Raw genomic sequence first — 15,928 nt, forward strand, 5'->3', positions numbered from 1 at the left:
AATAAACACAGCGATGGGGGGGGTAACGTCCGTTAGACAAACTCCGTAAGAGAAACCTGGTGAAGCATTAATCCCAGAAGCCTGACGCAGCCATGAATGCTGGTGCCATTACTGAGTCCCCATTGCTGGCCAGTGAGCTCGGCCAGGCGACGGAGCATCCTCTAGCTACTGCTGTGGCTCAAAGGACAGCAGCCTCACAGGCAAGTCAGCCCTGACGAGCTGCAGGTACTGTGCGAGTAAAGAGGGACAGTTCATCTCCTTCAGCTGTGGATATTGAGGCAGAGATGCCGCGTGGGACACTCAGGAGGTGTTACACAGAAACCCCGGTTACCCATGGAAAGAAAAGGCAGTAATGCCTGCAGATTTGCAGCCCTGCTGATGAGCCAATGCATAGGATCACTCAAGACCTTCTCTGAAGGCACATTGGCCAAAGGTAAATCCTTTTAAAACTTAGCCAGTCGGGAGAGGAGGAAGAAAAAATAGTAAGCTAGAAGCACTCAGGCTGTGAGGACTCTTCTGCAAGTGAAGGCATTTCTGTAGCTGATTTCCTTCCACTGCAAGGCAGAGTAGATGGGGCAGTAGAGAAGCACACAACTTTTCTTCTCTATTTGATTTCTGCACCCTCCAGTTTGGCAACATTCCTCCCTACCTCTAGCTGCTCTCTGTTTCATTCTGTTATAGATTTTCAAGTCCTGTCAAGTTACTGTATTCAAATACACTGGGGATAAAACATGCTATTCTCTCATGCTGCTCTTCAACTTCTCGTATTATTCTTGTTCTGTCATCAACAACTGGCAGTACAAAAATCAGAAGCCTGAAAGCACTTAAAGGCATAGCAGCCGTCAAATCTATTTACAGAACTGCAACACTGTTGTGGTTTCCAAAATATGGTCAGTTGTGTTGAATCAGAAATCAAGTAACAAAGTCTTAACACTGGTGAAAGATAAACATTCTTAATCCTTCAATGAAGCCTGACTCAAGCATAAACCCTCTATCCCCATCTAGCTTAGGGCAAAATGCCCAATGGCAATGTTGAATTCTTACAGTTCTGCATAAAAAGGTCATTTTCCACAGGCAGATCTGATATTTAATTGGACTCACTACACGAACTTGGTTTTAGTCCCAAGCGAGAAAATAGTTGTTTTCCATAACAGAGGTGGGCACAACGAAGATCACTACCCACAACACGTAGCTTCTGAAATCGATCACAAAGGACAACTGATAAGCTTTCCTGCTATTCTGGGGACAACAGAGGATAGGAGCGTGGACATCCCATACTGTGTCTATTTTCCACTACTGAGAAAGCAACTACGTAAGAGACAATGTATACTTCTTTATTCAAAAAGAGGTATCTGTATTCCTTAAGCTGTCCTAACCAAAATCCAAATCTTTCTGTCCCAAGTTTATTTGCTTTTGTTACACTTGCAAACAACTTAGAGCTCTGGCATGACCTTCAATATGCAGTGGTAAATGAAGGCATCCTCCCCATACAGTAACCTGAGACGAGAGTTCTGCACCAGAACAGCTTATTACATAATGAAACAGAGGACGCGGAGGAGGAATAGCCCCAAACCCCAGCCTCTTCAAGCTTCTCAGCAGAAAAGAAAACCAGGTCAACAGTCCTAGTACGAGAGCATTAAACTTCAGTTTAGACATGGAAGTTATTTTAATGAGGTTTTATTTAAATAAACTCATTGCCTGTAGCCTTCTGTTTTGGCAATACTTGGACAGAAAGCCACTGTACAAATGCCAAATGCCTCCCAACCCCGCAACAGAATAAACTATTAGTCGCGAAGCCTGTACTGCTGATCGTCTCCCAAGAACTCGGAGAAGGTTTTTACACCAAACAGAATAAATTCGTCCCAGCAGAGAAGCAGGGCACTTTGAAATGGATGGAAAGCTGAAGAGGAAGAGAAACGTCTGCTTCTGGAGCGAACTTTCCAGGGCTCACCCTGCTGCTCCTGGCAGAGTACAGGTGGTCGACAGTCTAGGAAGGGATGAGGTAATCCCCAGAGTGTTTTACTGCAGATGGTCAATTAAAGAGATTTCTCTTAAAGCAAAATTAAAGAGTCTAGTAAAAGCTTGGGTAGGCGGTTGCAATCATTTGTTAGAAAATACCCTTTCTCCCAAAACATTACATTTATGAATTACATGAAACCACCTCTAAAGTGATGTTTAAGCAAGGATGTGGAATTCTTCTAAGGCTTTAGACAATCCACTCCTTTGAAGCCACAGCTGGAAGTTATACCTGGATTTCTTGCTCTCAGCCCTTCTCTCTCTCAGCCATGCAAGGCTGCAGAAGAGCAAAGATCACTTCTTAGAATGATCTTATAAGATGACTGCTAGTGCATTTCTTTCCCATATTAGTTAGAACCTCTCTAGATAAATCTATTCTTCCAAACATGTTCAGACTCTCAGCCCAGCTTACTGTATTAGTACAGGGAGGAGGGGAAGCCACAGGAGGGGAGCTGTGCTTTTAAAATGAGAAACTGGATTCTCTTCAACCAATTTAACTTCTGACCTTCTCAGCTGTTGGATCAAGTTGTTGCAGCAGGCATCAAGCCAGTCAAATAAAACATAAGGGCAGGGAAGTTGCTCTGCATTCCCTCTCAGGCTGCTGAGCTACTTGTGAAAGAAAAGGTGTGACGTGTACCCTGACTGAAGTAACTTTTATTTAAAGATTACTTATTCTGATTGGCAGCAGATTTTAAAAGTGAAAAGTTAAATGGTTTTTTTTTTTACTCCCATGTCAGAGATAACTAATTGGGGCAACAGGGAAAACAAACAAACAAACAAACAAGAGAAATTAAAAAAAAAAGTAGTAGCATCACCTACTAGAACAATTGCTGCTGGACTCCCACACTTTCTTAACTGCTTTCTAGGTACAAGCAGTTGCTGTGAATGACTGCACAGTGAGTTGTTAATTTCATTTTCATATGTGTTCTAGAAACCTGGATAGAACTTAAAAAGATAAAATATTAAAATGTTTTTTTTAAGGTTTGATCTTACAGATGTAAGCTGAAAGAAGGGTATATTTACTAGACCAGAGGACTTTGAATGAGAACTGTTACTTACTTCTTTCTGTCACAGACAAGCTAACCGAGCAGTGACAAGTCAGTTACCCCTTTTCTTACATAATAAGCATTTTTTTTTAAACATGCTGCACTGTCACCCAGTAAGTTCCCCGAACTAAAATCACAGCTCAATGAAGTGAGAGAAAAAAACAACAACAAAACATTTCACCCTGTGTGTGTCTGTGTATCTCTGAGTCTCAGGCAGGACTTGTACTAATAAATACATAAAACAAAACAGCAAGTTTATGAAAGGCACAGAAAATTAAAATCTTTTCTTTTGCCCAAACACACCTCTGCCTCTCCTTACTAAGGTGTTACTGTCTGTAAATTTAAGACCAAGTATATTACTCATATAGATTTTATTGCAAAGTTTAGCAAAGACCCAAACAGAATATAAAAAAACATATATATGAATTTAACAGACCTTTAGAAAAAATATTTTCAAAACCAGTGAGAATCATGCTTGTCCCTGAACATAGAGTTCATAGTTTGCCTTTAACACAAATTCAAAGTAAGCATTATATTTCAAGTTGCCAAGTTCGTTCGCTTGCAGCAATTCCTTCACCTCCGGTAAATACTCACTTAGCTGAACTCCTGCAACACAAAACCCTTTATTACAGCACTGATAAAAGTACTTTGCATTAGCATTTAAGATGATTTTTAAGTGAACACTTGTGCCTGCCTCCGAGTTAAATTGTTCTTTTGGATTTGAGAAAATCTAATTCTATTATACATGTCAAGAAATACCATAAAGCTTAAATAGCCTGTAAAACTAAGGTGTTTTTTTTTCTTTTCAAAAAAAGAAGGATCAGTCATAGAATAAATACTTTTATCATCAGTTCCAAAACTTCGGTCTGGTGTGTGAGGATCTTTGAAAGTGACAGAACTGAAAAAACTAAAACTGTTCTAAAGAACTTAATTTTTTAATTTTCTCATATGGAACCTTCTCTGTTTTGGGGAAAAAAAAAAAATCTTATGCAGTAACACTTAAAATGGACTTTGACTCTAAAACTGCTTCCCTCACCTCCAGCTCTTACAGAGCCGTAACTTGCCATGGTCAGCTTCAACTTGGGAGTGGGGATGTGTGTGTGTCTTTTTTTATTGTTTTGCATTTGGGCAGAAAAGAACCCAACCAACAGTTAAGCTAAAACAGGTTAAGATCTTCTGAATGACAGACAAACAGTTATTGATCCCTTATCTTGCAGAAGATACGTGTTTATGTCCAGAAGACATATTTCACTATACAGTAACAAACTGCTAAAATTCTGATGGCTGCCCTAGTGAGCAAATAATGGGAGGATGCTAAGATTATAAACTAAGAAATGTGCTCATCTCGTAACCCCTCAAGATTTTACAGAGATGGAATTAACTTCATATGTTTGTAATTACCTAATGGAACGCATATGGAAGTTTTTCATTACTCTGAGAACTTGTTAACATGACTTCTTTTGTTATAGTGTTCACCTTAAGCAGCTTTTGACACAATGGAACAATTTTAAAAAGTTCAATTATATCCAAGCACACTTTTACCTTCTTTCAATAGTTTTTGCAGTATTTTCACAAAGATGCTGTCTTTAGATGCTTCAATTGGATCATCTTTACCATCTGAACTGGACCATCTGCAAGTAACAAGTAATTAGTGGATGAAATCAAATGAAAAGTAATGAGAAAAAATATGCAGAAAATTTGATAAATTATCAAAGGTGATCGATACATATTCACACACAAGTGTTATGCACTTGGCTACAGCTCAAAGCAAGAGGTTTTTTCTATCTTGTGTTAATTATTCTTTATTCCAAGAGTAAAACCGCAATAATAATTGCACTACTGTAAAACAGTCTACTTAGGAGGACAATAGAAATACTTCCTGTCTTCTGGACTGTAAAAGAAAAATTATTTCTTTGATAAAATAAAAAAATCAAGGTAGAATTATTGAGAATAGGTAATTCTTATCTGATGATAGGGATGATGAAAGTATAGATTTATTTTCTAGCAGAATAAATCAAAAGGAACAATTTGCTAATATATTTGAAAAAAACTCAAGCCAAACCAAAACGACAAGTACTGAGAAAAGGAAGGAGGAGGAAAAACCCCATAAAAATATAAGTTGCAGGCCTGTAACAGCACACATAAAACGAATAGTTTGCCTCATTTGTGATTAAACAGGAAGGTGAAGACTTGTGAGCACAAGCCTCATCCGTGATTAAAAAAACCCAAAGCAGATTTTTCTAAGAGAAAGACTATTTCTAAATGACAAATTTTTCACCCTTGCAGAGCTTTGTATGTAGGAGTTTTAAGTCAGCTCCAACTTATCTTCTTTTACTGTGGTTTTCTTTCACTTGTCACAATTTCCCGTTCCATGTTTAAACTGCCAAACAAAATCAGTTCTCATATGACCCCCTAGACCAAGATGAACCTCCTTGAGCCAACAGGACATGGCTTGCAACAGACCTGGACCTGGCTCCCAGAAGCTGTTACCACCAAACCCTCTGCATGCCACTGAAGCTATGCTTTTACCCTGGATGGCACTTAAAGCTTCTAGGATTTAACCTTTAATTCCACTGCAAAGACTGTGAAGTAAAGAGGGAGGGAAGGGTGATTTGAGGAAGCACATCACTCCTGGGCACAGAGAACAGGACTCTGCCAGAATGCCAGGAGCAGGCTCAGCTCTCCATTCTGCCCGAGAACCTCACCACCGTCTGTAGCTGTTCAGCCAGAGAGCAGATGCCACCCTTAAAAGCAGGTATGTCACATGTTGAATATTTTCGTTTGAAAAAGCAGCTAACCTCTTTGCGAGCCTTGCTGGACTGGAAGCTCGACTGGGATGTCAAGTTTTCCAAACACTATTCAGTGCAAAACGATCTCAAATTGCTAACTCTGGTTAGCTAGCAGAGTGGGCAAAATCTTGGCAGTATTATGCATGATTTGAATGGTTGAAACATTATGTCCAAAACTCAGCTCTTGGCCCAGGGTAGACAGGACATAAACCAATTATCAGACTGGTGCCATGTAGGAGCTCTGGATTCCTCTGTCTCAGAAATAACAGGAAAGAAAGAAAACACTTGGAATAGTGTGAACACGTTTCTACCTATTATTTGTGTCATGTGATAATAATTTAGTCATGCAGTTAGAAAATTATTTTCTACAGACCACCATCCTTTGCCATCTGTCCTGTGCCCAAGCAAGAACCCAAATGCTGTTTATTTCCATTTTAACCACAAATGGCACAGTGCATTCAGAGTGTATTCTCTCTTTGTCTTTTCCTCCTTAGGCCCTCTTCGAACACAGAAGTCAGGAAAGCTGGATAACTCAAGCAGCATTTCCTCCCTTTCCTTTCTAATTTTCAGAAGTTATTTAACCTGGGAGAGAAGAGTAGCACTGTTTGATAAGAAGATTCTTCTGACTGGATTCAGCCTGTATTTGGTGTTGAACAACCCTAAGAATGGCTTTTTCAAGCACTATTTAAGGCTTCAATCATAGACAAGAGTGCAGCTTCAACTCAGAAAGGTCAGTAACTTGTCAGTGTGGTTAATGACCAAAAATAAGTTAAATAAAAGTTTTCAGGAGTGACCTCTGTACCTACTGCTCTTAAAAAGCTTCTATCTGGCAATGCTTCAAAGGACCAAAAAAAAAAAAAAAAAGTTTCAGCATCAGTCATTTATTTTACCTTAGCTAAACGTTCAAGAATGAAAGCCACATGGCTACATTTCTGTCCTGGGTGCTGAGAACGCAGAGCAGGTTGCCAGCGAGCTAAGCAAACAAAGTACTACAGATTTTTTTTTTTTTTGAGGTTTCACTTTACAAATAAAAAGACACATTCGGATCACATAATTCATACCTTAATAACGTTATACTACGAAATTCAATCTCTTCAGAGAGCTAGAGAATAGTATATTAATAAGTAATTCTGGAAAAGCTGTTTCACAAATACTCCCGGTAATTTATATTTATATTGGCCTTACCCATCTCTTTGGAGAGCTCTACAGAGAATTTTCAGTTTAAGATCATTTATATTCACTTCCTCTTCCTTCAATGCATATAAAGAGAAAAGATAGGTAAGTTACATTTTTTTAATACGAAATATTCACTTTCTCACACAGATCATACCAATTAGATTCTTCAGTTACAGAACACTTTTTTTAACATATAGTATTTTAGTAGATGACCTGATCAGACTGCTGAAACACCAAAAACTGTTCATTTCCATTTGAAAACATTGCTCAGACTTCCTACATCGCTACATAACCGCTGAAGACTGACTACTGCAATTTAAAAAAACAACAAGTTCAAGCACATGAACCAACACCAATTTGTAAACCAGTCTATTTCTACACAAGTTTGATTTTAAAACGGGCCATACGGTGACTGAAGCCACCACACAGACCTTAGTCTAAACCTCCAATTTGTGCTGAAGGGTTCTACTCAAGTCATTGGAGACTCAAATGTGTGAGCAAAATATGGTTTTGAAATCTCATGTTTCTAGAGCGACATTTATTTAGATGTAAAACCAAAAATCAATATAGTTGTCTCAGTGTTCATGAGTTGTGCTGACAAAATTTAAAAGGAAAGCTAATTTAAGGGAGAGAACCAAATGAATTCACTCAAGTTTGTTATAGTGCAAAACATTATTTGGACTACTTATATTGTAAAAATGTAGGGAGAAGTTAGGAAAAGAACTGAATTTTGTTTTTAAATTAAAGAGAACTAACCAAAGAGTAACATACTACTCTAAGTAGTAACAGTCTCTCCTCAGTGTATGAAATATAACACAGTGCTAAACACAGGACAAGTAATCAATCATATGTAAAGCAAAAACCCCACTAGTTAATAACAGTATTGTTATTCAGAATAAAATTTGATAAAAGAAATGCAATTAAGAACAATTGTATTATGAAGATATTGAAAATTATCAAGCTGAAGTTATCAAAGCCCAACAAAGTGGCACCACGGTGTTTACAAGGCACTACTACAGAGAGGATTTTAACTTCAGACTTGCAGGAATCCGGATAATCAGAGGAGAGCTCTCACTTTCAATAGGTAAGGAATACTTTTGCTGAAATAATACAACTTCAGCTTTTTAGTGAAGACCATTGCTAACTCAGGTTTGATGCTCCTCAGAAGTTGTTTTATGTATGCTTAGTGGAAAATTTCTCCTGACAAAATACTAGATTGCACGATGAGATCCAGTGAGAAAGTTGACAACAAATCTGTGTTTCGATGCTATTTACACGTTAAAAGCTGGTGACTATCCTGCGTTATCTCATGACAAATCTGAGAAACTGCCAATAGGGAAGAAGCAAGAAACAATCTTCGTCCTGTTTGGAGAAAGCCTGCAGGGAAGCAAGACTCTAAAAAAGAAACTATAGACTATAAATGGGAAGTGAAGATGAGGAGTGTCATTTTTCTTAAATGACCTAAACCACATTTGGCATTAAAGTCTCCAGTGACTTAAAAACAAACTGAAAAACACTCACGACGGGTTATTTTTAATTACGGTACACTAAGCTAATATGTTAACTAACTACAGATGCAGCATCCCAGCTTAAATAATAATAAATCAGTCAGTCAGTCAGTCTTTGGTTTAGAAATCCTTCAAAAACTTTTCCTACCTCATCAATATATTCTAGTAGATCAAGTGCTTTCTTGAAGTCATACTCATTGGCTCTTCTGTTCTCCTCACATATGTACATCTAGGATATGAGAGATTAACGTAGAGATTTATTTTTAGCCTACAAACTAATGTAACTGATATCACAGACAACTCACTGTGGGAAGACCACCATGTATTTTCCACTTACATGACCTTCTCATGAAAACATGTCTTGATTCAACTGCAAGTATTTTTATAGTAAGGAATATACTTTAGGTTTTAGGGCAGCATTCCACCTACATGACAATGGTCCATGGACAAATGACATTGGATATAAGGCCGCTAGGTTTCAAATTTAAACGCCTTTTAAGGCTGTAACATTCCTGGACTATTGTAGCCAGAGCTCAACTCCACAAATAAGCTCTCAGAATTATTTCAGTAATTAAGCTCAAGGCGGTACTCCAAGCACATGTACTGCCTTTCACCTATTAAAAACCCACAAGTTTGCTATTGATATTTCGCCCTTCCTCCTCCCCAAATTTTAAACTAGTGCTTCAAAGGAAAATTAACGTTAATGCTCTTTTTATTCATGCTTTCTGAGTTTCATTCTCACACTGCAAATAACAACGTATGAATGTTGATTTGACAACAGAGAGAATTCAGAAGGAAAACTGGCACAGTACCAGCACTTGCCAAGTCAGGAGTGACACTTCCTACTCTTTCCAAATCCCACGGATAAGCCTCACTTAAAGATATAGGTAACAACTTCAGAATCAAAAGCTATTAGGTTTGTTCTAAGAAAACAAGAAGGTTAACCACCAGCTTTGCTTTTCCACGGGATTACACAAAAGTAAGGAGTTGCAAAACACCAAGAAAGGATCTGATGTACTGTTGTTACTTGTCGAATAGTTTTGTGGGCATCACTGCACAGTGAAAATATGCTGCCAACAAGGCGGGAACAGTGAGGCCACTGGTTCCTGGCTGTCACCAGAAAGGGGAGTGCAAGGGGAGTCAACACCATTACTGATCCCAGTACTGGAGCAGTTCACGGGCTTGTTTCAGTATGGGTTGGATTTTTGATTTGCTTTTTCTCCCAGGAGCACTCTAAAGCACACATTCAACAAGAATAAATTTGAAATGAAACTAGCATTCTGAAGTACAGTGCTTGTAGAAACTAATCCTGTATCAGATTTTTAGGTACTTAGCAAGTCATAAAAAGGGAGAGACAATTGTGATCTCCTCATTTATTTTATGAGAACTCAACCTGTGTGACAAAGAAAACATGAGATACTTACATCAATGAGCTGAGATACGGACAACACTGGCATATCATTGAGGCTCAGCTGTTTCTCTGCCAGTAATTGTTCAGGAAGGGTCTCCTGATGTAACAGAAAGCGTTCCTGTTCTGATATTTCTTGCCGTTGTTAAACAAAAGGAATGTTTCATGTTATTAAGACATAATTATAAATTCTGTAGCACAGTAATAACTGTCGAGTCACAATATTATGCAGGTCTAAAGTGCCTCTTATGAAGCATTCTATCTGGATGCTCATCTATGTTCCTGAAGCACAGAAATACTTCCACTTCAATCCTGTCACTCTGGTGAATTAGTTCTTTACTTTCCACTCAGTTTCCCAGTGTAACGCAGACTGATAACTCTTAATTTTTCCTCAACATGAATATTTGGGATTGAAAGGAAGCTGTTGCACTACGTAGGATAGTAAGTTGGCTGTAATTTTTAGGAGCTAACTTTTAGCTGAAGACCTGTGCCACAGATCTGCTCCATCACAGGAATTATTCCTTTTTGGATTGTTTTATTTTCCAGTATGGTCTGCTTCAGGGTTAGAAACTTGTTAGGCTGAAGCAATAAAAATGGAATAATTTCAGTCACACAATATGAACTTTGCTCTTCCTGTCAGGTTCCATTGCATAGTACAAAGATGAAACTAATTCTAAGGAGCATTTTATCCATTTAATTGAATAACCAAAATGGGCCAGAGATAATTCTTCTTTCTTTATTAATAGGAAACTGAAACACAAAGAGTGTAAGTCATAAAAGCTATGTCATGTGCATATAGACGCATGTAGCAGAGTGAAGTCCAGATCACATTTTGAGTCTATTAGTCTATGGAAAGAAAGCTTTGATTTCCTAATTTTTCTACTATTTTCCTATTTAAAGATGAGATTCTTCACATCATCAGAGTGAGGTTTGTTTTTTTTTACAGTGGTGAGAAAAATAAACTTAAAATTTTAAGATTTCATGTAATGTTTTCTAATTTAAAAGACAGACAATATATTATTATCAAAAGCTAAACATAATTAGTAATGCCTACTTAGGTAATGTAATCATCCCCTGGCTTTTTCAACAGAATTTCTTTTAAGAATTGTACATAACATGCAGATAAACAGAAGTAAGTTTGAGTAGCAACCTGGAGTACTATTTCAAAGCTTCCCCCTGGTGGCCAGGATCAGCTATTAGCTGAGCTGTTAGCACAGAACTACTTAACACCCTTTAAGTTAGAGCATAACACACTGTCACTGCAACTTTCTAAGCAGAAGGATGCTGAGAGAGAAGTTCTTCATCTCAAATGTATGTATTTGTAGCTGCATTATTACAAGACAACATAGTTACTCGATCTCTTTGTGCATCCTAAGAGTCTTGGGACTTGAGAAAAATTCAGAACCAAGAACCATTCAAAAACAGGCTTGAAGAAATCATTTTTACCTTGCATCTGAAATATAAAATGCAGCTTCACGAAAACACATTCAGTGTGAATGGTTTACAAGTTTCAGCCATTTCAGAACGGTCTAATGACCTCTCAAAATACAGTGGGCCTTGCCATTTATACCGGTATTCAGCATCTTAATAGAAAAGGTGAAAAAGTGCAAATTTCCCATGCTTGTTAAGTCCTGATTCACAGGTGAAAGCAGATACCAAGGTTACTGCCTCACATCGTCTTCCTTACCCCTCCTGCAGGGAGCAAACTCATCAGCCCGTTCATCCTTAACCACATTAAATAAGAGCCTTCAATGTAACAAATTAACAATTTGCAAAATTAACATGATTCTAATTCAATAATTCTAATTCATTAGTCCATTCTTCACTTTGCTCTGGTTTTATTTCTTACCTTCTATTTTCTCTTGTAATACGTCTTCTGAGAAGTCAGATGCCAGTGCAGCTAATTTGCTCAAGCCTAGAAGTGTTTTCTTTTTCGCAAAATATCGGGTCTCCATATTTGCTAAAGTTTGCAACGTTCTGTGAGCCTGAAATTAATGAAGATGTTTGAAAACAGTTTTATAAATTAACATCTGAAGGTTAACAGGTAAGGATTTAATCTGAACTGCAGTCTCATGGCTATTTATTGATTTTAATACTACAATTATTGTTTTTAATACTATAACCCTTGGGTTTTGTTTTTTTTAGAAGTGGTACAACTTGCACTTTAAGCCTCTGCATTACACTCTTTGGGAAGAGACAAATCTCCGCTTCAATCGTAAAAAAAATAAATAAATCTTCTCAGTACTAATTAAGAAACACTTCTCAAGGATAAATTGCAACTTCAAATATTATGCCTTTGGGATCTTATTCAAGGCTTCACCATAAAAGCTAGGCAAACAAGGTTTTGCATTGATTTACTTGTTAATTGAGGAATTTGAAAAAATAGAACCATATGTGTAACTCCTGTGGGAATCAAACTTATAGGCAAGAATTTATTTGTCTATTAGACACAAGAACAGGAAGTTTCTGAGCACATACTCAGAAATAGACTATCCAGACTGAATTACTAGTATATTTTAGAATCCCTGTGCCCTCTTCACCATGCTTTGCTATAACAGAGAAAACCTCAGCTGTCACAAATGGAATATTACAATATTCTCAGGGTGGGCTTTTTTTGTATGTTTTGCGTTTTAGCTTTCTGAGGCTTGGTTTTTTTGCATTAAGGGGCATACAGTATTATCAACCTCTAATGGGCAGCAGGATAAACACTTTCATGCTCTGCATGCTTAATAAATGTGCACATGGATTGAAAGAAGATATTTTTGTTTAGAAACAGTCTATTTGCTAAAGTGAAATACATTCCTAAGCCTACCAGAAGAAAAGATTGACCAGCAAGTGGGGAAAGAATAACTGGGCAGTCTACAAAGAAACAAAGGGATCAAGTTTAAAAACAATGTCTGCTGCTCTGCAGTATCAGTGGTGATTGCTACAGGCAGGGGGAGTCAGGTTTGATATTGGATTTATATATATTTGTACGTAATTCACTATTTCTAGTATTTCCATATTATTTCCATTATTGTTTCATTAAAGCTGCTGCAATTTTCTTTTCCGGTCTGTAAGTCTCTCTGCCTCATTCTCTTTTCCTTCCCATTTGGGGAGAGAGAGGGCATTAGAGAGCGTCTGTTATCCACATGCACATTTGCTATTAATACTTTTACACTACACCTGTGAGTGATTAAAGCAATCAATATTTATTTTTACTTCTGTGATCCCTCCAAATTCCTTTGCTTTAAATAGCTAGTCTCACTTCTGCCCTCACTGCATAATCTGATAATGCTATCGATATTCACTGTAAACCCCTAATTCCATCAAGGCAGCAATTACGTAGCCAAAAATTCTTTGATAAAAAAAACATTAGTCACCAACAAGAGTTGAAAAGCAGCCCTTCTTCCTCTACCAGGTGCAGCAGCTTATATGATATACCAGCTGGTGCCTGGAGAGAGGCTTTTGCTACTCCAATAATAATCTGTGTCATCTCTGCCCTAACACACCCAGATAAGCTGCCTTCTGATGATGAAGGGTAATAACTAGATAATTTGCCTACTTGAATATGTACTTGACGTGTTTAACATGCGATATTGCAGTTTGGTTATACTGAAGAAACCATACCTTTTGCAAATCCTGACTATTGATTTCATGCAACCAGCTCAGATGCTCGTGCGCTTGCAAGAAATTGGCCAGCTGCCCGTGCTGAGCGATAGGCTGAGATAACAGCTTCCCTCGCTTTCCTTTTTCTAGATACCAGCGAAACAGGAAATCTGAAAAATTCTGAAGAGAACAGGAATAAGAACACATTTTAAAAGGCACATTTAAATATCTTACTTGTCTTCTAAGCCAAAACACTCAATACAACTGGTAAGAACAGAAAAACCTGCGTAACAAGACACAAACACACAAAACAGTGTTGATAAAAAGACTTGAGCCCTGATAGAAAGCATTGAAAGCATTCATTCATTCTGTTGGATTCATTTAACAGATGCTGACACACAGCATCCTTCAGTGGAAGTGAGTGCCAAATATAAATTCTTTGTGTTACTCCACAAGAACAGAAACAGGTATCACATCAAACAGAAGTCTAATCCTATGTTTTTACCCATTTCCTTTGTCTCCCTCAGAATTCTGGGATTACTAATTTCCTCTCATACACAGGTCAATTTCTGCTGTGACTGTTCTCTCCTATCTCCAAGTGAACCTACAACCTTAGCACTCTCAATCATCGGTAAAAAAATTACGTGGTTTTTTTAAAAGAAACTGTTTTACCCTCAAAAACTTCAATGTGAAATAACTAATTAGGATTTATGTTTGAGAATTAAGTCTCTTTGAGTAATTTTGGGCTAAATTTGACTTTTTTTAATTGTTAATGCAATTAAAGTTGCAAGAGGCCATCAGTCTGATATTCTATCCATTAGATTTGGATCTGTTACATTTGCCACAGTAACTTCCTCAAAGTGTTCCATTTTTCCTTTAAAATAAGCATGTAGAGAAAAAGAAAACAGAGAATTTACCCCCTTCATTGGCAGCAAGTGTTAGTATTTATGACTCACTATTAAAAATGTTTACTATAATTTCTGTCTGCTACTGATACTTTTGCTTTTTCTTATTAAAACAACCCTTCTGTACTCTCTTTATTAGGAAACCTGGAGACAGCAGTGTTTCTCTTTTCATAGCTGATGTGGAAAGGTAAATAAATTGATATCACCAACTCTCAAATCGGCAAACTTTTGCTCAGTTCCCCTCACTTCTAGTAATCTCTGTTGCCTTTTCCTTAAGCTTTTCAATTTGTCAGCACACTCAGAAGTTTTTACACCAGATTTTAATGGACACTGGAAAAATTGTTTAACAAATATCTAGCAGGTCAATAAAAAAAGATTACAGCAACACCATCACCTTCCTACTCTTCTTAACCACTTGCACATTTAACAACCTCCTCTTCCGGAAAATTATCCTTAAATTCCTATCTCCTTAGTTTAATAAAACAACAGTACACTGAATAGTGAACTGCAGTGAACAACTCACAAAAGGTCAGAAAGATGTCAACAGTGAGACAACATACTTGAGGCACAAGAAACCTTCCATGAAGCCCACTGCCCACAGAGCCAGCACCCAAATTTCTGTTGCCTTGCTTTGCAGTCTCGGGGTTAAAATACTCCACCGAGTTCTGTCCAATGAATGTTGACTTCAATTTCCCACCGCCCCATGCGTAAATACACATACGTGAATAAAAAAACCCAAACAAATAGCAAAAAACCAAACCCAACCAAGAAAAAAAACACGAACATTTCAGGTGCAAGTTTATTATGAGAAAATATCTCAAGGAAATAGAAAAAAAAGAGTTACCTGATCAGCAAACTGACTCATGTAACGTTGCAGTCTGGCCTGGTTGTCTGTCTGCTCGCACATCTGCACCAGGATATCAAAGTCGCAGTACTTCTCTGCTAGAACAGCTGCCATCTGATACTGTCCCAGGGAAACTTAAGTAAACAAGAAAAAAGAAAGTTACATCAAACAAGCTCATCTTTGACTATAAGAAAATATCCCAGGGCAGAGATGAGCAAAATGAAAACAAGTTTCAAGCATTTACATCAAGCTGATACTTAAGATATTCCCACAGAAGCATCCACCTACTGCACGCACAACCTGTGCACATGTAAACTTGCACTTCTACCACCTCTGTCCCTCAATCCAAGAGGGACAAGCTTAGAATACCAAATGGCCTGTATACGTCCTGCTTTTTCTGAAAACTAGCATCATCTGCTATTTGTGCTGCGAGGGGGGCAGGATTCAAACCATGACTTAATATCTGTAGTAATAGCCACTTACACCCTCAAACTGAAAAAGCAGCAGGCAAAGGCTTTTGATAAAAAACCAACATGACAGAGCAAGTAAAGACAGTGGGGTTTGTATTAAAAAATATTATTTAAAGTCTTTCTTTTTAGTTCAGTTAAATACATGAGAGTTAGCAGAATACTCAATTTTGTTTGTACG

General features: G+C 37.7%; 1 protein-coding gene across 1 annotated transcript in view; it reads right to left on the reverse strand.

Annotated features, from left to right (window-relative positions):
• Positions 1-3,426: 3,426 nt before the first annotated feature.
• NUP133 (nucleoporin 133kDa) overlaps positions 3,427-15,928 on the reverse strand; it is a 29,867-nt gene continuing 17,365 nt past the window's right edge. The window contains exons 18-25 of the mRNA XM_009878159.1: positions 15,281-15,414; positions 13,553-13,711; positions 11,793-11,928; positions 9,960-10,078; positions 8,684-8,764; positions 7,037-7,101; positions 4,605-4,693; positions 3,427-3,668 (exon numbers count right to left, since the gene is read on the reverse strand). Coding sequence (XP_009876461.1) covers positions 3,532-3,668; positions 4,605-4,693; positions 7,037-7,101; positions 8,684-8,764; positions 9,960-10,078; positions 11,793-11,928; positions 13,553-13,711; positions 15,281-15,414 — 920 coding nt within the window. The 3' untranslated portion in view covers positions 3,427-3,531. The remainder of the gene's footprint in view (positions 3,669-4,604; positions 4,694-7,036; positions 7,102-8,683; positions 8,765-9,959; positions 10,079-11,792; positions 11,929-13,552; positions 13,712-15,280; positions 15,415-15,928) is intronic.

The sequence above is a fragment of the Apaloderma vittatum genome, unplaced genomic scaffold (assembly GCF_000703405.1).
Source record: "Apaloderma vittatum isolate BGI_N311 unplaced genomic scaffold, ASM70340v1 scaffold21711, whole genome shotgun sequence".
Taxonomy (NCBI): Eukaryota; Metazoa; Chordata; class Aves; order Trogoniformes; family Trogonidae; genus Apaloderma; species Apaloderma vittatum.